Raw genomic sequence first — 26,097 nt, 5'->3', positions numbered from 1 at the left:
TGCAACCACTTAAACAATATTTTCACAAATGTAATCTAAACTATACATATAACAATATAGACCAGCCATTTTAAACCAGGGTTCCATTGAACCCTAGGGTTCCTCCAAAGGTTGCCAGGGGTTTGTTTAGCTGTGGGTAATTGACTTTCCATCTGATGGTGCCTGCATAATTTTAGGTACATGGCCACAGGGCAGAGCCAATAGAATGACACCAATTGTCTTTCTAATTGACTGTAAGTGTGGCATTCTGATCACCACAGTAAGAGGGCATTCTTCCCACTAACCACCAAGCATTTTCCATTGACTCCCTATGAACTAATCTTAGCAGGGGTTTCCTGAATCCTGATTATATTGAAGGGTTCTTCTTGAGTAAAGAGGTTTAGTAAAGCCGATTAGACATTCTTACAATGTACTGCAGATAAATGTATTTACCCACCTGCATGCTGCAATGTAACCCAGGGCATGAGATACCAGTAATTTGCCATGAACATCTTCCATCCTTTTATACAACTGATACACAGCTTCTTTTGTACTTATAGCAATATGGATTTCTGAGGGTGGTGTGTAAGATGACCATCTCTTGGCTTCATCGAATGCCAGTTTAAGAAGCAGTGGCTGCCCACATTTGCTGAAGCTGTTAAGTACAATATCAAGTTGGGCAGGAGTCAACTTCCGTCCAACTGAAGACATGAGCATTTTAATCACCTGGTCCCCTTGTTCAGCAGAGAGTTGTTGCACCGCCAAGTAAGAAGTTGCATCTGTAATTTTCTCTTGTAGGGTGTTCAGAATGCCTCCTTCGTGAGGTAATGTGGACAAGACAATGTGCACATTGGCTGGGCATTCCTTTGGTAGCCAGTGGAGATGATGGGCTCCTTCTGAAGAGGAAAGCTGGTCAAGTGAGTCAAGAAAAAGCACCAACGTTTCTGACCTTTGATTGGATACTTGTGTGAGGATCTGGTGAAAAAATCTCACTGTTTCATTGTAAATGTTAGTGACCTGTGCAGTGGGGAGGGGCAGATCCAATGCTAAGCATACCTAAGTAGAAAATGACAGTCATAAGAACACAGCATTTTAACGGTGTCTGAGAGTAAGCACAAGTCACAGCAAACCTACCTGATAGCAAATACTTTTGAGAACATCATGGATTTCAGAGCTTTGAGGTGAAGTTCCAAGAAGCCTTAAGACTAACACATGATTTCCATCAGTTGTTGCAGATTGTCTCATCAGTTCAAAAGCCTTGCACATAAGAGCAGTTTTTCCTAACCCAGAAGCTCCATAGATGATGAGAGGGAACTGCACAAGGGTTGTATTATTCCTGAGTCGACTCAAAATGGTGTTGAGCAAATCCTGACGTCCACAAAATACTTCTGACTTTGTACGTGACAAATGCAGATGATGTGTTACCTCCTGCAGTAGCCCTCCTAACCAAGGATATTGTTTCTGCAAGAATGTATCAGCAATGATTAGTTTTCTACTTTTTTAAATGGATGAATAAGAATCTAGATACTTAATAATTTGTGAAGATTTATAGTAATAACTGGATGTAGAACAAAATTACTGGTACATTAACTAATTATGTTTTTTGGTTTCATTTTGCAATCAGCTTCCTCCAAGCCCAGTTCATCCTGAACCTGCTCCACCCTGTGACTGGACAGTGAAAGGAGAAGCAGCACAGTGAGTTACAAGCTTCAGCTCTCTCCCCCTCTGCTTTCTCCTCCTATAACGTTCCTTGTCAGCACATAGACTGATTGTCTCTTTGTATTGCTTCTTCCTCTTCTCACACTCTAGCCCTGTTGTACAGGCACTGCAAAAGGCTGATACCAGGTAAAATTCAGACCCTTACACTCCTTGCATTAAAAAAATACATTTAATAATGCATTTATTATTGCAGAGCTATTTTAATGTTTATCTTGTATATCTGCGCAGATTTTGGCTTTAAATGCCACGAAAGCTTGGACTGTTTTGAACAGGCACATAAACTGACGTCATGTGGTATGACGTTTCACATATTAGAAGCACTCATGTGCACCCCCTGGGAGGTAGTAGGAAAGAGTTAGAAACCCCTGTCATTTTTTTAGTGATGTTTGCATCCACTTAAAGATGATCCACCCTCTCTTTTTGCTTATGTGACCTTTGTTACTAGAACTTAAAGTGAGGTGAAATCCAAAATGTTGACTTGTCACCGGAAAAAGGAAAACAGATCTTCCAATGGGGACACTTGTTCCAGTGACATATGTTTAATATCTCCCTTACTTTGGGGAGATGACCTTTTGCTTTCTATTGTGTTTGGAGACAAAAAGTGAAGGCTAATATACCTCACGGGACACTGACAGCAAATAACCATGACAGGGATTTTCTACTCTGTTCAAATCTAAAGAAAAATTGTGTTTAAGATACAGTATATTATAAATACAGAATGCATTACTTATACTTAGAATGCAATCAGATGAAAAACGTTCTCAGAGCAGTAAAAGATTACATGTACAAGATCACATAAACTTATTTTGGATTTTGTAGTCTTGTTTACCTGTGATTCTGATATCTCCTTTTCTCTTGCAGAAAGACATCTAAGTATCTGGTGATTTACAAGAGCAATGACCTGATCACAAAGCTTCCTAAGGTAAGTGGTCTTTAATGTCTGTTTGCTTAGCTCCACTGTGAATGTTTTTACTTTGTTTGAATGTTTCTCGACAATGCAGGATTTGAAATTTTCTAAAAGACCTTGAGCTTCTGAGTCAGGACTCCCATCTTCCTTGACATCTAAAAATTGTGAAGCATTCTCTTTACAGAGGTCAATGTCTTTAATTTCTCTGAAGAAAATAGTAGAGCCTTCCACATCTGTGTTAGAGGCAAATAGTCCACAATCAATCTCACACTCTGTCACTGGAAAAAATCGATAAAAAATGGGTTATTATATACATATTATGCTATTATAATAAAGCTAAGCATCAAGAAAACAGCTACATTGACACTGAAACTGTATATTTGTGAAACCATTCTTACTTTACGGCATTTCTTCACATCTGCCTAAAACTTTTTCACAGTACTTTATATATTTACTGTCTACATGGGAAACGATTGTTCAGCTGCTCTTGGGATCTCCACACCAATTCTGTAGTGTCCCAGAGATCACATTGCCACTTTCTATACTATTTGGTTGTGTAGTGAATATGGAGAAAGAGGTGACCCAGAAAGCTGCATGGCTCAAACAGAAAATACTATAGGTGTCTCACCTGATTCGTGGTGCCACATAGCAATATTGTGCAAATTGGATGCCTAATAATAATTAAGAATTCTTTAGCAGGTAAATCGATAAACATGTATTTATTTTATACAGGCTGTTTTTCTGCTATTGCAAATTAGTTGTATAATTCAGAAACCCATTTTGCCTCCCACATACCTTTCAGGTCTTTTATGGACTGTTGTGGCCAGCTCCAAGGTCAATTGACTTCTTGGTTTAAGCCAACAATATAAAAAACCTTGGAGCCTAATATATACATTGGGCATTCAAAGCACAAGCTACGTTGCCTCAAAAAGACTTATAGAAGCCTTGGAGTTACTACCAATCAGCCCCAGAATAAAGTAAGAAGCCTCTGAAACATTACACAGACATAAGAACTATGGGCCAGATTCACGTAGAAGTGCGGCGGCGTAACGTATCGTAGATACGTTACACCGCCGCAAGTTTTCATCGCAAGTGCCTGATTCACAAAGCACTTGCAATGAAAACCTACGCCGGCGGCCTTCCGGCGTAAGCCCGCGTAATTCAAAGGGGCGTGTGCCATTTAAATTAGGTGCGCTCCCGCGCCGGACCTACTGCGCATGCTCCGTTTCGAAATTCCCGCCGTGCTTTGCGCGAAGTGACGTCATTTTTTCGAATGGCGACGTGCGTAGCGTACTTCCGTATTCCCGGACGTCTTACGCAAGAAGGAAAAATTTTCAAATTTCGCCGCGGGAACGACAGCCATACTTTATACAGCACATACGTGTGCTGTGTAAAGTTAGGGCACCAAAAACGACATCTAACTTTGCGAAGGGAAACTAGACTAGCAGCGAAGTAGCGAATGCGAAAAACCGTCGTGGATCGCCGTAACTCCTAATTTGCATACCCGACGCTGGTTTACGACGCAAACTTCCCCCAGCGGCGGCCGCGGTATTGCATCCTAAGATCCGACAGTGTAAAATAATTACACCTGTCGGATCTAAGGGATATCTATGCGTAACTGATTCTATGAATCAGTCGCATAGATACTCTGAGAGATACGACGGAGTATCTGAGATACTCCATCGTATCTCTTTTGTGAATCTGGGCCTATAATACTATGGGGGTTATTTACCAAAGGCAAATCCACTTTGCACTACAAGTGCAAACTACAAGTGCGTGAAATGAGGGCAAGCTCTGCTGTATTTATTATCCAATCATGTGCAAGCTAAAATGCTGTTTTTTATTTTCCTTGCATGTTCCCCTCAGATCTACAGCGACTATACATCCAAGTGCACTTTCAGTGCAATTCATGTCATTCTACTGAGGAAGCAAAGTAGATCAATGAAATATGTAGAAGGATAAGCAATTGTTTTGGCTACTGTACTATCAGCCCGGGAAAATGCCTATAGGCTCTTAATTAGATGAAATTATATAATTATTTGCCACTGGTATATGAAGCATTACTGCATATGGAACAGATAGGATACCTGTAGTAGGCATCTCAATGACTGTATAATTTGTATGATGCTTTTAAAATATATTAATACAAATGTGTACTTTTTGCACAAATATATGGTTGTAAGCCTTGGGTACCTCAAAAGTCTGTTTTCTGTTCCTAACAACTTTCCTAACAAGATTTCTGTTAGCTGAACTTCAAGTTTCATCAACCTGCAGTGCAGGGGCGTAGGGAGAGGGGGGGCTGGGCGGGGCTGGACCCCCGAATGGGTCGGCGAAAAGCCCGGGAGTCAGGCAACAACCATTGCATTGTAAGCCCAGAGTGCCTGCTGTGAAGCCTGTGATGAAAGATGGGTGCGCCGCACACAGAACACCGCGGCTGATGCTGAGCTGAGCTGCAGGACACATAGGCAAACCCACTTTGCACTACAAGTGCACTGCAAGTGGACTTGGAAGTGCAGTCACTGTAGCTCTGAGGGGAAGATATGAAATGGAGGGAAGCTCTGCTGATTTTATCATCCAATCATGTACAAACTAAAATGCTGTTTTTGTTTTTTCCTTGCATTTCCCCCTCAGATCTACAGTGACTGCACTTTCAAGTGCACTTGTAGTGCTAAGTGAATTTGCCTTTCGTAAATAACCCCCATAAAGTCTGTCTTCTGGTCAGGTAGGTCAGTGTATGTCAGTTGGTGTATGTCAGTGTGTGTGTGTGTGTATGTCAGTGTGTGTATATCAGTGTATGTGTGTGTATGTCAGTGTGTGTATGTCAGTGTGTGTATGTCAGTGTGTGTGTATATGTCAGTGTGTGTGTATGTCAGTGTGTGTATATCAGTGTATGTGTGTATGTCAGTGTGTGTATATGTCAGTGTGTGTATGTCAGTGTGTGTGTATGTCAGTGTGTGTATGTCAGTGTGTGTGTATATGTCAGTGTGTGTGTATGTCAGTGTGTCTATATCAGTGTATGTGTGTATGTCAGTGTGTGTGTATGTCAGTGTGTGTGTATGTCAGTGTGTGTGTGTATGTCAGTGTGTGTGTGTATGTATGTCAGTGTGTGTATATGTCAGTGTGTGTACATGTCAGTGTGTGTCTGTATGTCAGTGTGTGTGTGTGTATGTCAGTGTAAAGTTACATGTTAAGGTATTTGTGAGTTCAAGCCTATGCTCACCAGCACTCATGAATATTTAACTGTCATTGTTATTTGTGAATGCAATTTTACAAATTTGAAGCAAATCGACTTACAACATTGCTTGATCCTTATAATTGTGGTGGAAACAGAAAGCACTGAAACCCCAACCCCCCCCCCCCCCCCGAGCTCTGACAGAGATTAATGGTGCCCAGTCAGATTAGATCTTTTGTTTGTCTTGTTTTGGACATCACAGGAGAAAGAGGAGAATAGAGTATACACAATTTCATTGCAAAAAAATAAAAAATATTGTATTTATCTCAATAAATCTCAGCCTGTGTGTGTAATAATGACACTCATATGTGTGTGTGTATGTCAGTGTATGTATGTCAATGTAAGGTCAGTGTATGCATGTCAGGTATGTCAGTGTATATATGTCAGTGTAAGGTCAGTGTATGTAGGTCAGGTAGGTCAGTGTATGTAGCTCAGTCTATGTAGGTCAGGTAGGTCAGTGTATGTAGGTCAGTGTATGTAGGCCAGGTAGGTCAGTGTATGTCAAGTAGGTCAGTGTATATGTGTCAGGTAGTTCACGCAACCCCACCACCCAGCCAAAAAAAAAACACGCCACTCCACCGTGCGCCCCCCCCTGGTGCCAGCTTCGGGCTAAAGCCCCTGGTCTTTTTGCCACATAGCAATGCCCCTGCTGCAGTGTGTTTTCAATAAGTTAAGATAATCCTCCAGGTTACCAGTGACACTCTCAATAGCCCATAGTAGATTCTTCAAAGAATATAAAAAGAATGCACTTCAGATAGGACAAAAAATGCAGTTCACAGTAAGTTAATCTGTAATGCCAGAACAGGAAGCAAGCTAAATATTTTCAAGAGGGACTCCGCAATGAAAATACGACTAAAGACCCTGCCCTTTCAACTCGATGCACAACAAAAAATCTACCTTTTAACCCAAAGTAACAGTAGCCACCCCAAAACCCTCTAGACTTTTATAATTACAAACCTGATCTGAAATACTTGTGTTTTTGTTCTAATGTAATCAGTCCTTCTTTCTGAGCATTTTCTGCTGCTGAGCGTATTGCCTCAGATAGTCGTTTTTCAGTTTCTTTCCACTCCTTGATTTCTTTTGCCTGAAGCTCTGCATGGCATGGATTTGTGTCAGAGAAATGAGGAAAGTGAACTGTGATTGGTTGAAAAATATAAATAGGAGGAACAGAATTGGTGTCTTTCCAATACCAGTGGGTCAGCAACTGAGCTTGAACTTCATCCTTGAGTACTTTTTTATGCAAAATATTAAATTCTTCCTCACCAATAACTCGAGGCATGGGTCTATAACCATATCGATCACCAACCAAACCCTGTGGACATGAAGATTTAGGCAAATATATAATATGGATCAATAGACATTCAAAAACATTAATAAAGAAATTATACATGAATAGATTTTCTTCCGTGTGCAGTGCTGGGACTGAAATTATTATATGTGTATAAGTTTTCCTTGTACAATGATTCCTTCAGAAGCAGCTAGATATTTAATGGGCCCTCCTAGCCTTCCTAATGGTGACCAGTCCTGTAGCTACACCAAGACACTCACCATCCTCAGATGGACAGACAGATTTCAGAACTTCCAGACAGACTTCAATATCTTTTAATACCTTTTAATCTTCTTTTGCAATTTTATTGGCTCCATTGTCTTTGGGAGGGAATCTTGAGGGTACAGAATATCCTCAAAACAGCAGTAAAAATGCCTCTGCACAGCAGACATCTCAGTAAACTCTTTGGGCCGGATTCAGATACAATGGTGTATCTTTTCGGGTGGCGTAACGTATCTCAGATACGTTACGCCGCGGTAAATTAGGGCGCAAGTAAGAACTTGCGCCCTTAGTTACGGCGGCGTAATGTATGTGTGTCGGCGTAAGCCTGCCTAATTCAAATGTGGATGATGTGGGCGTGTTTTATTTAAATTAGATGTGACCCCGCGTATTTGACGTTTTTTACGAACTCGAAATTGCTCGAAATTACGACGCAAATCGTCAATGCTTTAGACGTGAACGTAACTTACGTACAGCCCTATTCGCGAACGACTTACGCAAACAACGTAACATTTTCAAAACTCGACGCTGGAACGACGTCCATAGTTAACATAGGATACCCCTCATATAGCAGGGGTAACTTTACGTCGGAAAAAGCCTAATGTAAACAACGTAAAAAAATGCGCCGGGCGGACGTACGTTTCTGAATCGGTGTATCTACCTAATTAGCATATTCATCTCGTAAATATACGGAAGCGCCACCTAGCAGCCAGCGTAAATATGCAGCCTAAGATACGACGGTGTAAGACACTTACGCCGGTCGGATCTTAGGGAAATCTATGCGTAACTGAGTCTATGAATCTGTCGCATAGTTACGACCGGCCAAACTCAGAGATACGACTGTGTATCCGGAGATACGCCGTCGTATCTCATTTCTGAATCCGGGCCCAAATGTCTGGATGGGCTACTATCTTCCAATAGCATTTGATCTCTCCTACAGGCTAGGCCGGACTTACCATTGGGCTTGACTGGGCTGAAGCCCATGGGTCCCGCTTAATAGGGGGCCCCGCCCGTTTACGTTTAATTTGTTTCAATAATTCTTTTCATTCACACACCATACTTATATATATTTTAAATATTTGTATTTTTACCCTATTAGGTGTTTATTTGGAGCAGGCAGACTGAAGGCTACTCTAAACAATTTGAAATTGGCTCCCGCTGTGTACTGGGAGCCGAGTGTTCCCAGAACACAACGGGAGGTGACGTCATGCCCGCAGTATGCCCGAGACTGTGTGGCCGGAAGTGGGTGCAAATACCTGTCTTTAGACAGGTATCTGCACCCCCCTCCCCCTGAAAGGTGTCAAATGTGACACCGGAGGTGGGGAGGGTTCCGATCAGGGGGAGTTCCACTTTAGGGGGTGGAGCTCCGCTTTAACTCCCCAAAGTGTATATGATCCAAGGTGATCTGTCATTATTATGTATGAACGATCAGTGCTGTCTCTTCATTTATAGTGGTAGAAGATCATTCAGAGATGTCACTCTATGTAATATATCTAGCTACTTTTACTTCATACAGGGCTCAGGCAGATACAGTATACAGTATATAGAGCCATAGCTCTGAGTGTTTTATTTGTTTTACTATTTGTAGTATTACTTTTACTATCAGCACTGCTTGTTCGTTCATAGTGACAGATCACTTTGCTTTGAGAAGGGGCTGTGTTGGGCTGTACCTTCCCCACACTAACACCCATAATTCCATAATGTCCACTTCAAAAGGGGGTGGAGCTACAGCCAGCATGAAGAGTTGTGTTTTGGGGGTCCCCTGTGGAATTAACCCTTTGAAGTATTTTATGGCACATTTTGTAACAATCGGTATTGTTCTGCTAGAAAACCCCCCAAACATTATACAAAAAATTTAAAGCAGGGGCCCTAGAGAATAAATTGATGGGTTTTGCAATTTTTTATGTCACACGGTACTTGCGTAGAAGTTTTTCAAACGCAATATTATTTTTTTTAATACACTTTTTAAACATTTTAATGCAAAAAAAATAATACATAACCAAATTGTTGGTAAAATATAAAAGAAAATGTATACCAAACTTGTCGCACTCAAAAATTGTGCACGCCTGTGCCACTGCGACAAACTGCATACATTTTGCTATCTATAGGCGACAATTTAAAAGCCGTTACAGGTTACCGCTTTAGATTTACACAGGAGGTCTGGTGCTAGAATTACTGCCCATGATCTGAGTTTGCAGGGATACCTCACATGTGTGGGAAGATCGCTGTTTGTGTGTGTGGGACCAATGCATGCGTTCACCTTGGCGCGCAAGCCAAGGGGATGGGGGCACTTAAAAAAAAATGTTTTTTCATTATTTTTACACCGTCGCTTTAAAAAAAAAGTATCACTTTTATTGTTGTCACAAGGAATGTGAACATCCCTCGTTACAGCAATGGGCATGTGACAGGTACTCTTTATGGAGAGATCTGGGGTCTATAAGACCCAAATCCTTCCTCTGCACTTACAAGAATTTGATCACACCAAGATTGGTGACCCTCTGCATAACAGTGGAAAACTTTTTTTTTTTTTTTATGCTATGAGAATGGAAATATGTAACTAGTAGGTGTCAACCCAATTTGTCTGTAAAAGTGGAAATACACTTTAACCACTTGCCTACTGGCCACTTTCACCCTCTCCCTGCCAGGCCAATTTCCAGCTTTCATCACTGTTGCATTTTAAATGAGAACTGGGCCATCATGCAGCACTGTACCCAAATATAATTTTGTTCCCCCCACACAAATAGAGCTATTAATTCATTACTGTTTTTTTTTATTGTTTGCTAAACAAATGAAAAAAGACCAAAAATTTGGAGAAAAAAAAGTGTTTTTCTTAGTTTCTGTTCTAAAACTTTGAAACAGGTAATTTCTCTCCTTCACTGATGTGCACTGATGAGGCTGCACTGATAGGCACTAATAGACAGCACCAAAGGGCACTGATAGGTTGCACTGACGGGCACTGATGGGCAACAATAGGCAGCAATGATGGGTACCCATAGGCAGCACTGGCAAACACAGAGTGCACCGGTTGCACACCGCAGCAGGGTAGCGCAGTTCTAGGAGGAGGTCAATAGATGCGCTCTAAGAACTGGAGGACCACACTGTAGCCATCATTCAGCTATAGCGTGGTCAGGAAGTGGTTAAAGGCTTAAAAAAAGTATAGAGTGTATGATTTTTCCTGTGCTACCATTAACAATATTAAATAGGGGGGGTGGTGCTGCGCTGTTCCTAGTAAATAATTCCTACTATGAGTAAAAACATTGGGCTAGATTCAGAAAGAATTTACATTGGCGTATCTATTGATACGCCGCGTAAATTCAAAGCTGCGCCGGCGTATCTTCTTTCTGTATTCAGAAAGCAAGATACGCCGAAATTAGGCTAAGATCCGACTGGCGTAAGTCTCTTACGCCGTCGTATCTTAGATGCATATTTACGCTGGCCGCTAGGTGGCGCTTCCGTCGATTTACGCAAGGAATATGCTAATTAGGTAGATTCCTTTTTCCGGCGTAAAGTTACCCCTGCTATATGAGGCGTATCCTATGTTAAGTATGGACGTCGTTCCCGCGTCGAATTTCGAAAATTTTACGTCGTTTGCGTAAGTCGTTCGCGAATAGGGCTGTACATAAGTTACGTTCACGTCTAAAGCATTAACGATTTGCGGCGTAATTTCAAGCATGCACACTGGGATTCTTTCACGAACGGTGCATGCGCCGTCATAAAAAACGTCAAATATGTGGGGTCACAATTAATTTAAATAAAACACGCCCACATCATCCACATTTGAATTAGGCGGGCTTACGCCGGACCACATACGCTACGCCGCCGTAACTTAGGGCGCAAGTTCTTAATGAATACGGAACTTGCGCCCTGAGTTACGGCGGCGTAACGTATCTGAGATACGATATGCCCGCAGAAAATTACGCCGGGCTATCTGAATCTAGCCCATAAAGTATAAAACTAACTGATATCACAAAGTGACAAAGTGCATAAATGCTAATCGCACAATGAGGAGGCAGTGAGAAAATATACCGCTCTGTAAACTGCTGATCCCTTGGCTTTGCTTCCGTCCCACTGAACCAAAAGGGTGCTGGCTATGCACAGGTGCATTAGATAGAAAAGGTCCTGGACCGCCGCACTCCTTGAAACAATGTCTTTATTTAGCAAGTGAAGTTCAAAAAACAGAAAACATCCAAAAACAATGCAGTCAAAAAGAAGAAGTGGACAAAAGAAAAAGGATGGCTGACATGTTTCACATCGTAAGATGCTTACGCGTAGCTTTGAGGAGGCACTGATGAGGAGGCACTGATGAGGCTGCAGTGATATCCGGCACTGATAGGTGGCAGTGAAGGGCACTGACAGGTGGCAGTGAAGGGCACTGACAGGTGCGCTCCCAGAACTGGAGGACCGCGCTGTAGCCATCATTTGGCTTTAGCGTGGTCGGCAAGTGGTTAAAGGCTTAAAAAAAATTATAAATGCATTTGTTTTTGCAGGTTAAAAAAGGTGATTTTTAATGCAGAAGAGACATGCTTTGCATTAACGTTTCATTAATGTTCCTAAGTAAGTAAGTTAAAGTTACTGGGCAATTAAAGCGAATGGTGACCGAGACCTGGAAGCTGGCCACCCGAAGATGTCAGCAGCTGGCGGGCAGCTCAGGGATGCTTTATCGCTGGATCCAAAGTGAGTATAGTTCCGCTTTAAGGCAAGGTCCCTATATAGCTAAACACAGACAGTGGTATATTCCTGCTAATATGCTACCTAAAAATGTGTTATGTGCTGTGTGTATGTAATGATTCAGCTGATGCATAAATCCAGATGATATTAAGCTTGGGTATGTTTTTCATAAAGACTACGGCACACATGCACACCTGTGTTATTTATATAATGAGTATGAAGTGGTCTGCCTAGAGAGGTTCCTTTAGGATTGTATTAGAAGTGGAATATACTCAGGGGAGGCGTGTTTTCTATTCTATTCTAAGGCAAACAACAGGTAACTCCTTGGTTTTACTCAGCCGTCTGGATCAGTCTAAACCCTCAAAGGCTTTATGGTACAGGTGTCTGCCTACTGGCAATTGCTTGCCACATGAACACAAAAAAACATACAATTACATAGAGCTGCACGATTCTGGCTAAAATGAGAATCACAATTTTTTTGCTTAGAATAAAGATCACGAATCTCGTGTCGTAACATCATCTTTCACATTATACAAAAAATTGGGCTAACTTTACTGTTTCATTTTTTTTTTTTTTAATTCATTGAAGTGTATCAATTATTAGTTTTTTACCCAAAAATTGCGTTTGAAAGACCGATGCACAAATACAGTGTGACATAAAACACACATTTTTTTCTCTAGAGTCTCTGCTAAAAAGAATATACATAGGCCCGGATTCAGATACATTTGCGTATCTTTCGGCGGGCGTAGCGTATCTCAGATACACTATGCCGCCGTAACTTACAGCGGCAGGTCCCGTATTCAGAAAGAACTTGCGCTGTAAGTTACAGCGGCGTAGTGTAACTGGGCCGGCGTGAGTCCGCCTAATTCAAATGTGGAGGAGGTGGGCGTGTTTTATGTTAATTACTCGTGACCCCATGTAAATGACGCTTTTTACGAACGGCGCATTCGCCGTCCGTGGACGTATCCCAGTGCGCATGCTCCAAATTACGCAGCAAAGCCTCATTGGTTTCGACGTAAACGTAACTTACGCAATGCCCTATTCGCGAACGACTTAAGCAAACGACGTAAACGATGCAAAATTCGACGCTGGCCCGACGTCCATACTTAACATTGGCTACGCCTCATAGAGCAGGGGTAACTTTACGCCGGATAAAGCCTTACGTAAACGACATAAAAAAATGCGCCCGGCGGACTTTCGTTTCTGAATCGGCGTATCTACCCAATTTACATATTCTATGCGTAAATATACGGAAGGGCCACCTAGCGTCCAGCGTAAATATGCAACTAATATACGACGGCGTAAGAGACGCCGGTCGGATCTTAGGGAATTCTATGTGTAACTGATTCTAAGAATCAGGCGCATAGATACGACCCCGCACACTCAGAGTTACGACGGCGTATCTGGAGATACGCCGTCGTAACTCGTATCTGAATCCGGCCCCCAATGTTTAGGGGTCCTAAGTAATTTTCTAGCAGAAAATAATGATTTCAACTTGTAAGCAACAAGTATCAGAAAAAGGCTTGTGAAGCCCACACACAATCATTTTTCGGCATGTAAAAAACAAAGTTTTTAAAAAATGTCATTTAAAATGATCGTGTGTGGGCTTCACATCATTTTTCGAACATGCTGCATTTTTTAACGACGTTTTAAACAATGTCGTTTTTCGGGTTGTAAAAAATGATCGTGTGTGGGCTAAAACAATGTTAAAAACCCACGCATGCTCAGAAGCAAGTTATGAGATGGGAGCGCTTGTTCTGGTAAAACTACCATTCGGAATGGAGTAAGCACATTCATCACGCTGTAACAGACAGAAAGCGCGAATCGTCTTTTACTAACACGGAATCAACTAAAGCAGCCCAAAGGGTGGCGTCATCCCAATGGAACTTCCCCTTTATAGTGCCGTCGTACGTGTTGTACATCACCGCGCTTTGCTAGATCAAGTTTTAATGATGAAGTTGGAAAAAAATACGTTTTTTCTCGATGCTGAAAAACTTTGTTTTTTACATGCCGAAAAATGATCGTGTGTACGCAGCATTAGTCTTTAAGTGGTTAAACTGATCTAAAAGAACAAAATGTTACAATGTTTCTCTTTATCTCCCAGCACTAAGAAATGTTACATTTGCCGGCTTTTTAAAAAAAAAAAAAAATGTTTTATGACAGCTCTGAGCAGAGAACGGCTCTGCACTTGTTACATAGAATCGTGGAAATGCCAGATTAATATTGTGAGGGGGTTGAATCGAGATCACAATTTTTAAACGATTAATCATGCAGCTCTACAATTATAGCACTTCTATTTGTTGACAAAGATAGATGAGTTACTTTAATTGTAAAACAGGGAACATTCCCTGTTTCATTTATTTTTCAAAGTTTTCTTCTTTTTTTTTGGTATATGTTTTACAGCTAAACAGATCAATTTCTTTTTCATATTACATTATTTTAACATGTGCCTAAGCCTAAGGCAGGCCATAGATTATACAAAGTTCTTTCCTTTCACCACAGGAAAAAGCTATATAGGTATGGAGGCAGAGGTGCAGAATCAGAAAGTCCTAAAAGATAATAAACTCACAATAAAATATGGTCCCATAGAGGTTTTCTGACAAACTTTAATTTCCTTTAGACAAAGATCTGTAGTCATGTGATCCACTGATGCATAATCTCGTACTCCCCAACGCATGTCCACAACCTGTAAAATAGCAGAATGTAAGAAGTACCCAACACATATGTACTAGGAAAGTGTGCTATGCAAAAATGGGTGGACACATGTATTCCTTTAGTAATGGCATTAAAAAAAAAAAGTAGGTAATTGAAGTACTTATTTCTTACATGTCAAGCCCTACTTATAATGTGCACTTAAAGTCAAACTTCACCCTTACCTGGAGTCTTGCATGGTTGTACAGGCTCCTCTCCTGTACAGAAAGTGTTTACCTTAATTAAATGAACACTGTGAGAAGTTTAAAGTGGTTCTAAAGGCTAAATTCTATGCATGAAGGTAAAAAACTTTTCTACGCAGCGATCCAGCAATGTGCACAAGAGTCTTGGCTCTCTGGGGACTCTTCCTCCTCAATCACAACCAGTGAGCCTATGTGTAGAGAGGGGAGGTTGGGCCAAGCTGTGGCTCTATGTGCTAATGAACACGCAGAGCACCGGCTCGGGAGCGTGCCTGCTTGGGTACCTCCAATTGCAAGCTGCTTGCTCTGAGGGCACTCCGCAGAAGGGAGGGGCCAGGAGTGCCAGTGGGGGACACAAGAAGAGGAAGCTTAGGGGCTGCTATGTGCAAAACCATTACACAGAACAGGTAAGTATAACATGTTTGTTGTTTAAAAAAAAAGGCCCGGCATCACATGTGGATGTTACCTAGGGCATGCAAATGCAGTCTGGATAGAACTCCTCCACTCCTCCAGACTGACAACCTCCCTTTTGATATTTGCATAACCCTTCCCAAGAGCCAGCACATGGAGTTACAGCCGAGTTGCCACACTAAACATGCCAATACTAGAGACCTAATGACCAGCAAAGAACCAGCCCTAGTGGGGACGGTGCTGGTTCCCTGGACAGGTAAATGTACTTTTATTAAAGGTCACAAGCAGTCTAGTATTTGTAGCTGCTGACTTTTTCATTTTTTTTAAACCTGCCTTAAGAACCGCTTTAACGTGGTTGTAAACCCTTCCATATACCCAGTGAAGTGACTATCCTCAGGTTATACACAGAGATGAATCAAATCCTCCTACGTAGGTTGCACACATTTATCTGCAGTCTTTTCTTCTGTACAGCCTTCAAAGTTCAGTTTTTTATAAAGCTTACTTGAGCTGTCAGAAAACAGGGGGCAGAGAGCTGAAGTTACACACTGCGGAGCTCAGTAAGGAGAGCTCTGAGAGCTGATTGGAGGAAAGGGACACCCCCATCACACAGCACAAAGGAACAGAACTGAGGCTGTCAATCAGCTGGAGCTCCTCGCCTTCCACCCTTTTTCTCTTGGTGTCAGGAAAACTTGTCAGAAGTTATTCATGCTGATAGCCGAGGTACAAAGCAACAGACAGAAATGACACTTAGTGCTCTTAATTGAATTAAAGTGCACACTATAGAGGGATATGCTTTGTTCATATTTCATGTCTGAGGTTTACATTTGGTTAAAAATTCAACAGTGAGAGTGAAGTCCCTTCATAATGGTGACTGCAGATGAGGGAACCTAGGAACACTTCATTGGAAAAAATGTTGTTCAATTTACAGAGATATAAGTAGCTGGTAGATTCAAAATACAACTTTCTACTCCAGATTTTTTTATAGCTTGACGATTTAATATGGAGTTCAGAGATCACATAACACAACACAGTGGGGTTGATTTACTAAACCTGGAGAGTGCAAAATCTGGTACAGCTCTGCATGGAAACTGATCAGCTTTCATGTTTATTTTGTCAAAGCTTAACCTCCCTGGCGGTATGATTCTGTCTGGAATTACGTACCAAAAGCGGTACATTTATTTTGCAAGGAAATTTGGCGTTTTATACTGTAGGCCTGTAATTTTTAGAAATAACTCACTTAAATCTGACCAAGCAAGAGTCTTGTAGGCATCCCGGGTATGATTTTTTTTTTAAAACAAAATTATAATATAATAAATAATTATAAATAATTATAACAAATAATAATATAATTATAATAAAAATTATTCAATAATGTAATCAACTCAAAATCACTGAAATTTGCAGTTGCAGAATTGTCGCTGTCATTATTTTATTTTTGTTATGACAAATTTCCCCGCAAATCGCTATCGCACATTTCTGCAAGTGATTATAATTTATTATCGCTGTTTTCTAGCTGATCTAAAACCATTTTTGACATAAAGGGACACTTTTGGACAATCTACAGTTTTTAGGCAGAAATTACATTTTTTATTATATAAAAGAACATGTAGGACACTGGGCAGACCACTAGGGACAAGGGGGGTGTGTTTTTTTTACATACAGTACTGTAATCTATAAGATTACAGTATACTGTATGTAATGTGTTTGTTTACTTTTTTGAATTTGGCGCCGTTCTCCGCTCCCGTGCGTCGTAACGTCGCAGGGAACGGAGATCGGCGTCACACGGGGACTGTGAATCGAGCGAGGAGGTCCCGCTCGCTCACACAGCGGGTGGCATCGCTGGATCCAGGGACAAGGTGAGTAAACCAAGCCTGTGGATCCAGCGAAAGGTAAGCCCGTCCAGCCCGAGCGTGACTCGGGTTTGCCGATCCTAACATGTAAAACCAACCCCGAGTCACGCTCGTGTTTACCGTCAGGGGGGTTAATTGAAGCGGAAGTTAAAAGTTGATTGGCTACCATGCACAACTGCACCAGATTTTGCACTCTGGTTTTAGTAAATTAACCCTATATTAGTGGCCGTCGCTCATGCAGGGCACAGGGGTGCTGCCCCCCCAATCCATGCTGGTCATTGGACGCATGGATTCCAATGTTTTTTTTTAGAAGCACATGATTAGAGCCAGAGGCTTCAAAAGGGTGGGCTCACCCACTTGTGTGACAATAGCGAATTAATATTTGCTATTGTCTTCCTGCTTCTCCTCCCTGCCAATCAGAAAGGAAATCAGGACCCGAGACACAATTGGTCCTAAGTCCTGATTGGCCGGGGGAGAAGCAACCGCCAGGACCCGGGAGGAGATGCAGGGGGGAAGCCACGACCTGGATGGGGTAAGTGCAGGGGCTGGCAGGGGGTCTGGTGGGTGACGGGTGAGTGATGCAGTGATTGAGCGATGGGGGAAGCAGTGATTGAGCGAGCACTATGGGGTTTGGTTGTTTGGCTGGCTTGTGTGGGAAATCTCTTTAATGGAGCATCAAATAGCATTACAAAACTGCCAGGGGTGCTAATCCCTTTCCTTTGAATCCAAAACTAAAAAAAACATTGCCTGGGATTGCACTGTAAAAATAGGAAAGAACCCAGAGGAAGCATAATATGGGGAAGTGGCAGCTGGTGATCGATTTCTTGGGGAGGGGGGCAGCCCGCGGCCTCCCCAGCCAACCATCCCCCCTCCCCAAGAAATCGATCACCAGCTGCCACTTCCCCATATTATGCTTCCTCTGGGTTCTTTCCTATTTTTACAGTGCAATCCCAGGCAATGTTTTTTTTAGTTTTGGATTCAAAGGAAAGGGATTAGCACCCCTGGCAGTTTTGTAATGCTATTTGATGCTCCATTAAAGAGATTTTCCCTCATTTGTTGTCATGGTGAAAGTCAAAGGAAAATCTGCAATGGGGATATATACATCAATTAAAGCTGCCAGCATTTTATCTACATTTTTATAGTCCTTAGCATGCTTTTGGAGATCTTCCCATCTGATAAAACTGTAGTCACTGGGACAGTAAGTTTGAGAAATATCTTTAACAGATCCCTGGATAGTAATAAAAACCTGAAAGGGGTTCAAATCCTTCCCTACTCACAACAATTTTTTTTTTTAAGAAGCATTTTTACCTCAAATGTTAGTCCATGTTGCTGGCAAAAGGTTTGTATCTCAGGATAGGCCATCTCCATTAGTGCATTACGCTCCTCCGCCATATCTAAAAAAGGTTAAATAGTAACAAAATGCTCACAGAGTTTCTATTGCAAAGGTAGTAACTGTAGTATCTGTAAGGAAATATCGCAATAACCTATTTTATAGTAAAAAGGAATAAATATACTTTATATGTGATATATGTTAAAGCCGAACTCCAGCCAAAAATAAAAATACCCCTACAGTTGAGTTTCTTCTAAACTGCAAGATTTAAATGGTTGTTTTTGTCTAGAGGGAACAGAGAAAGCAGTTATACCTACTTTATTTATCACTTTCCTGGCAGCCAGTGCTCTCCTCTCTTCAAATCACAGAGAGTGGGCACAGTTACGTCACTAGGGTTGGTGTCACCTGGTGCGGTAAAATATGGTGTCACCCCCCCCCCCCCCCCCAAATAACATTTTTCAAATATTTTTTACCCTACTGTTTGCTCATTGTTCTCCTTTCTTCCCCTTTTCTCTCTCTCCCTATCCATCTTTCTTGTTAGTTCTATCCCTTCTTCTTTCTCTCCATTTTTCTTTGTCCCCTCCCCCCACCTCTCTTTCTCCAGGACCGGAATTCACATCTCAGGAGCCTATAGGCCAGGGGCGTACCTAGAGCATTTGGCACCCGGGGCGGATCCAATATCTGGCAACCCCCCCACGTTAAAATGTAAAAACACCCCGCTGTGCCCCCTGCATACCTCTGCATCCTTCAATATCTTTTTGTTACTACTGTGTACCCCTCTCCACAACTGCACCTCTGGACCCCTTTACATTACACAGTACCCTGCACCACTGGACCCCTTTACATTACACAGCCCCCTGCATCACTGGACCCCTTTACATTACACAGCACCCTGCATCACTGGACCCCTTTATATCTCAAAGCCCCCTTCACCTCTGGACCCTTTTACATTACACAGCACTCTGCACCTCTGGGCCCCTTTACATTACACAGCACCCTGCACCTCTGGACCTCTTTACATTACACAGCCCCCTGCATCACTGGACCCCTTTAAAATTACACAGTATTTTTATTTATTTTTTTTTAAATCAGGATGGTGTCACCCCTCTAGTGGGTGTCACCCGGGTGCGGACCGCACCCCCCGCACCCCCCTAGCAACGCCTCTGTGTGGGCAGGCCCTTAATAAACTCATTTGCAACTTGTCCCTGCACTGTACGTGATGACGTCAGAGTGCTTCCGACTAATGAAGTGGCAAAAAGAAGCTGCTGGGGTATTACTGGATTTTCTTTTCACCCACTAACCCAGATAAAAATTAGTGTGTAGCTCTTGCAGCGCAGTCATTTTTTTTCTTAACTGGAGTTCATCTTTGAAGTGTGTGCTACCCCAACATTTCATATTCCTGATATGTGCCTGCTGCATCATGTACTTATGTTAAAAAAATATCCTGTTCTCTTTGCATTGCTTCCTTGGTTGTCCTGCCATCCCCCCTGCTTTCCTAATTGGAGCAGACCATGCTAGGCATGCAAGCATATCCTGCCCAGCATTTTCTAGCTGTGCTGGAAGAACAGCCTGCCTGTGCTCCAGTGTGCATGGGATGTTGAGAGCAGTCAGGAGGCTGACTAAATTTCAAGAAAATTTAAACCACTCCTCCTTTACTTTTGTTTGCTGGTCTTAACCTGGCTATACACAAGTAGAAACATTTTGTCTGAATATTCTTAAGAACATTCGTATAGACACGTGCGATTCATTTTGTTATGAATTGCAATTTGGACAAAAGTTTTGTTATTTGGAGATTCAGATGTATCTTAATTTCCGAATCACAATAGTAACAAATTTCAACGAATTCGAAATAAATTATAACGAAACAAATTATCCAAATTAGAATTCAAAAATGAATTTGAATTCAAATTTGAAAATGAATTTGAATTAAAAAATGAGTTTGAAAAAGGAATTGAAACATATTGCAATAAATACGGCCAGGTATAAAAGTGAAATAACATGATGATTCCTACCTAGGCTGCTTTAGAAAAGAATAGAAAATAATAGAATAAAACGAAATAGAATAGGATATAAAAGAATATAATAAAATAGAACAGAATAGCATAGACTAGAATCTAATCGAATAGAAAATAATAGAATAAAATAGAATAGAACAGAATAGAAAAGAATAGAATAGAAAAAATATAGTAGATATTAGAATGGAATAGAAAAAAATCAAATACATTAGGGTAGAATAGAATAAAATAAAACATTTATAGCCATTTTCCAAAATTCTAATTTTGAATCAGTTTAAAAAAATTTAAATGTTTTAATTGATTTGAAAAAAATAAAAATTTCAAAATGATTTGAAAGTAATGAATATACTAAATGAATCCAAATATACAAAACAAATTCTGAAAATTAATCATTCTAACATAACAAATATATGGAAACGAAATTATTAACCTAACAAACGAATACGAAATGAAACAATTTTTTCCGTCGTGCACATCTCAATATTTGTACAAAAATTCTTTGGACATTCCATGACTGGATGAATGTCATTCCAAGGTACCTAAAACTGTTGTTTGCTTTTACCATTCGATTTTGGAATGAATGTCATTTCCTGAACGAAAATTACATACACTGTTAGAAATTTGATAGTTTTCCATCCTGTTTCTTTGAATCTGCTCGTCCTTATGGTCGAAAACAGTAATTTATTTGAACCCACTATCACTTAGAAAATCGCCGAAAAGTTATTATAACAAAAAAATGTCAAACTAAATTCTTCTAAGGTAGAGCAAGCTTGATATTCCCAAAATGTGCTCTATAGTTTGGTATTCTGCATGCTTCCATCAGTACATTTTTTTACCAGTTGATCTTTTGTTTTCAAATCTTGTAATAGAAGGGGTGGAGCTTTTACAAAAGTTCACTTTTATTTAGATATGTGTAAAGCAGCATTATATCTGGTCCTTGTTAGTATAAGGCAGTGTTTCTCAATTCCAGTCCTCAGGCCCCCCCAACAGGTCAGGTTTTCAGGATTTCCCTCAGATGAAAAGGCTGTGGTGATTACTAAGGCAGTGAAACTGATCAAATCACCTGTGCAAAATAATGGAAATCCTGAAAACCTGACCTGTTGGGGGGGCCTGAGGACTGGAATTGAGAAACACTGGTATAAGGTAATGTTTTTAAAAATATTTTTATGTATAATTTGCAATTATATATGTACATGGAGGCAGACATATTTGCTTTCACATTTGACCTGCTTTAGGCTGCATTCACACCTAAACGTTTTGTCGCCTGAAGCGCGACGCTCCAAAACGCTAGAGGGGAAAAAATACATTATTCCCTATGGAGATGGCTCCAAACGCCTGATGCCGAACGCCTGAAGCTCAAACAAGTTCCGGACCCTTTTTTGTTGCGCGAATCGGGCGGTTTGGTCGTTTTTGAGCGTTTGTATTTCCCATAGAAAGTAATGGAAACGCTTAAATCAAGTGACTAGCGCGACAACGAGCGTTTGCTACGGGCGTTTTGTCACTTTAATCAATAGAACATTTCACCCAGGCAGAAGATAAAGAAAATCTACCAACATAGCAACAAGTGATGAAAAGATGATCATTTATCCTATTGGCTAAAATAAAAAACGTCGAAGTACAAAAACGTCGGACGACGCTGTATGCAAACGCGCAAATACGCATTAAAACGCGCGAAAAAATGACCAAACAAGTTACGCTCAGGTGTGAATGCAGCCTTAAAGTGCTACACAATGGCTGCTTCTTATTGTTCCTTCTAATAATACAAATCTAAATCACAGAGCTTTTTCTAGTGGCTAATCTAAAAATGAAGTTTCTTACAATAACAAAAATATGGAAGAGGAAAACTGTAATAATGGGAACATAACATCAAATAAAACATTGCAATATTAACTAAAAATCTATACTTAGATAAATACACTATTCTATAAATTTCATTTAATACCATTTAATACCATTCATAGTTTGTTAAAGCGGTAGTAAACTACACCTTTCAAAGAAAAAAAAAGCCCTGCAAGACAATGGCATAATGTGCTAGTATGTTTTAACTTAGAACAAAGCCCTCCAGCGGTGCGCTGTCACCACTGAAAGGGCTTCCATCTTCACCCAGTCTTCTGTCCGGGTTCGCATGCTCGGGACGTCTGATTAGCCGAGCTGCAATGACTTCACTCCAGTGCATGGATTCAGGAATCACAGCTGCGGCACGGAACTTGATTATGCCGTCCCTTCAGAGTGCATGCGCCAGTGATGTCACCTGCTGCCTACAGTGTGACTGTCTCTTAAAAGGTGCAAGTTTAGGAGATATTCACTGTACCTACAGGTAAGCCTTATAGTCTTACCTATAGGTACAAGTAAAAAAAAAGATTTTACTATCACTTAAAGCAGGATTCCGGGCATAGTTTTTTTTTTTTTGCAATCCACAAAAAAGTTCACTTTTATATCAGGTAAGTGTTTACATTTTATGTACTGATCATGTTTTTTTGATAATTGTAAAAGAATATTGAAACATTCAATATTCTTTTACAATTATCAAAAAAACATGATCAGTACATAAAATGTAAACACTTACCTGATATCTGCTCATCAATCTTGTGGCCGTTTCCATGTTAGCTGTGGGCATGAGAAGCCCAGTTCCTGTGTCTTCCTGAATTTCCCTAGAGAGGTGCATGCTGGGATTTTTAGGCACAGTAATGCCCAGAGACTCCTGGGAAATGAGTGTCATCATTTCCCAAGAGGCAATGCGGTCTTAGGACAGGAAGTTGAACCACCGCGGACTAGGAACTAAGCAGATTACGAAATTAGCCTAGTAACAGCCATATACAATTGAGTAAAAAACATTTTTTAAGATTTTTTTTTTTTTACATTAAAGGCAAGCTGTTAATAAAAAGTTTGTTTTTAGGGTGGAACTCTGCTTTAAGTATGACAGTCACATTATTACAATTACTGCTTCGTACCATTGAAACTGCCATTGTCTTCTTAGACCGCGTACACACGGTCGATCCATCCGATGAGAATGGTCCGACATACCGTTTTCATCGGTTCACCGCTGAAGCAGACTGATGGTCTGATGTGCGTACACACCATCAGTTCAAAAACCGATCGGGTCGAAACGCGGTGACGTAAAACACACGACGTGCTGAAAAAAACGAAGTTCAATGCTTCCAAGCATGCGTCGACTTGATTCTGAGCATGCGCGGGTTTTGAACCAATGCTTTTGTGTACTAACCATCGGTTTTGACCGATGGTCAGCCGTCCATCGGTTCGATTTTAAAGCAAGTTCTAAAACTTTGGTCTGAAGGACAAAAGTCTGATGGGCCATACACACGGTCGGTTTGGACCGATGAAACTGGACTTCGGTCCGTTTTCATCGGTTTGGACCGTGTGTACGCGGCCTTACAGTCCAATGCAACAAGGCTTCCGTAAATGCATTGCCAAAACTATTTTTAAGCTACTGGACTGAAATGCTACAAATGTTTGCAAAGAAAACTGGGGTTGGGACTTTAAATGTGGCGTATGAAAAACACACGCCTCCATCCCTATTGGATACATAAAAAAGTTTTTTTTGGGACTTTAAATGAGATGCGTTTTTAAACAAACAGTAGTATAAGTAAAATAGTAAACGTTTATAACCAGGCTCATACTTACCACCCAAACGGCAAGCCAAATTCAACTGTCTAACTGTATATGTTAAAAGCAGAGGATTGGTTGCACGCATTTGCAAGTACATGAGTAAGCTGCAGAGCCAGCGGCAAGGCTCTCTGCGATCTGCAGTCCTAACTAAACTTTTGAAGTCTCCTCAATGGAGGCATATAAAGACTGATGGGTAGATGGAGGCTACAAATGTTTGTTAACATTATTTGCCATAATACCTGCAGGCCCTAGTGTCTACTGGATGTTTTTTAAGACTGAAGCAGTGCAGGATAGGCTCCTTGACAGGATTAAGACTGAGAAAAGAATCAGTTTGTCATTATTTATTTAAAACCATATCATTATTGTCATTAACGATTCAGGAAAACAAGATAGGCAGAGGACAAGAGGCCTTTCTTCTGAACAGGGACACCTGCTACCTTTTTCCTGCAAAAAGCAAACCTGCAGAGGAAATACAGTAGGACAAAATATAAACCACTCAGGCCATGGTCAATGCCTGCTGTGTGCCTGCTGACACCTCTCATGACATTACCTGAAAATGTGGAGCTTATGAAGAGTCGGACAGTATTGGTGGACTCTACAGGGAGAGGCACATCTTTTCCACTGAGAATGTCTTTTATGTTTCCTAGATCCATTGTGCTGTATTAAACTATTTGTATAAAAATATAAGACAATTCAGGAATTTATATTATTTTTTTAATCAAGTTTTCATTGCCAAGTAATCAACAATTGAATAAACACCTTAGAAGATGACTTTCTTTTAAATTTCACAATTTTCAGACAGCTGCATAGTAGAATAGAAGGAGACTTGCTTCCAACAATAATAATAAAAAAGATCTATGTCTGGACAATGCAGATGAATATTTATGGCTAATGGTTAAAGTCAATGTACAGGATCTTGTATTGCCTGTGGCCCATTGGGGAAATGTACTGTTCTTTTCCTGTAAACGCAACAGGAAGTGAGAGTAAATCTCTCCAAAGTGAGAAAAATCTATTTTTTAATAGTTGGAAGATTTTCCCATTATTGACTCGTTCCAGTTACCGCTTAAAATTTTGACTTTTTTTCCCAAATATTCAGACCCAATAACAATGGTGAGCAGGACAAATAAAGAGGGTGATTTCCCAGTCACAGACACAGACAGTAATAAACACCTGACAGGGGTTATAAAATTTACCTGATCTATCAGCAAAATAAGTACAATTGGCTTTGTTTTTTTGCTGTTTATACACCATCATACAGCAATTTTACATTACATTTTAACCTCCCTGGCAGTATGATTCCTTCTGGTTTTAGGTGCTGAAAGCTGTACAATTATTTTGCATGGAAATTTGGCGTTTTATATTGTAGGCCCGCAATTCTTAGGAATAAATCACTTAAATCTGTCCAAACAAGAGTCTAGTAGACATCCCGGGTATGATAAAGTTTGAAACACAAAATCATAAATTATAATATAATAAATAACTATAAATAATTATAACAAATAATAATGTAATTATAATAAAAATTATTCAATAATGTAATCAAATCAAAAACACTGAAATTTGCTCAGTTGCAGAATTGTCGCTATCATTATTTTTATTGTTTGATAATGAATTTCCCCACAAATCGCTATTGCACAATTCTGCAAGTGATTCTAATTTGTTATCGCTGTTTTCTAGCTGCTCTAAAAGCACTTTTGATGTAAAGGGACACTTTTTGGTTGCTATGGACAATCTCCAGTTTCCGAGAAGAAAGAATAGTTTTTATAACATAAAAGTGCATGTAGGACACTGGACAGACCACTAGGGACAAATGGGGGTGTGTAATTATTTGATACAGTACTGTAATCTGTAAGATTATACTGTATGTGTATTGTGTGTTTCACTTTTTGAATTTGGCGCCGAACTTGGTCCCCGTGCGTCGT

General features: G+C 40.6%; 1 protein-coding gene across 1 annotated transcript in view; it reads right to left on the bottom strand.

Moving 5' to 3' along the window:
- The window catches only part of NWD1 (NACHT and WD repeat domain containing 1), a 106,833-nt gene extending 81,344 nt beyond the window's left edge, over nucleotides 1-25,489 (bottom strand). Inside the window, exons 1-7 of the mRNA XM_040321131.1 lie at nucleotides 24,726-25,489; nucleotides 18,512-18,597; nucleotides 14,621-14,737; nucleotides 6,795-7,149; nucleotides 2,528-2,883; nucleotides 1,114-1,440; nucleotides 437-1,035 (exon numbers count right to left, since the gene is read on the bottom strand). Coding sequence (XP_040177065.1) covers nucleotides 437-1,035; nucleotides 1,114-1,440; nucleotides 2,528-2,883; nucleotides 6,795-7,149; nucleotides 14,621-14,737; nucleotides 18,512-18,597; nucleotides 24,726-24,828 — 1,943 coding nt within the window. The 5' untranslated portion in view covers nucleotides 24,829-25,489. The remainder of the gene's footprint in view (nucleotides 1-436; nucleotides 1,036-1,113; nucleotides 1,441-2,527; nucleotides 2,884-6,794; nucleotides 7,150-14,620; nucleotides 14,738-18,511; nucleotides 18,598-24,725) is intronic.
- Between the last annotated feature and the right edge of the window lie 608 nt (nucleotides 25,490-26,097).

Source organism: Rana temporaria, chromosome 1 (assembly GCF_905171775.1).
Source record: "Rana temporaria chromosome 1, aRanTem1.1, whole genome shotgun sequence".
Taxonomy (NCBI): domain Eukaryota; kingdom Metazoa; phylum Chordata; class Amphibia; order Anura; family Ranidae; genus Rana; species Rana temporaria.
This window is presented reverse-complemented; position numbering and strand designations above follow the sequence as displayed.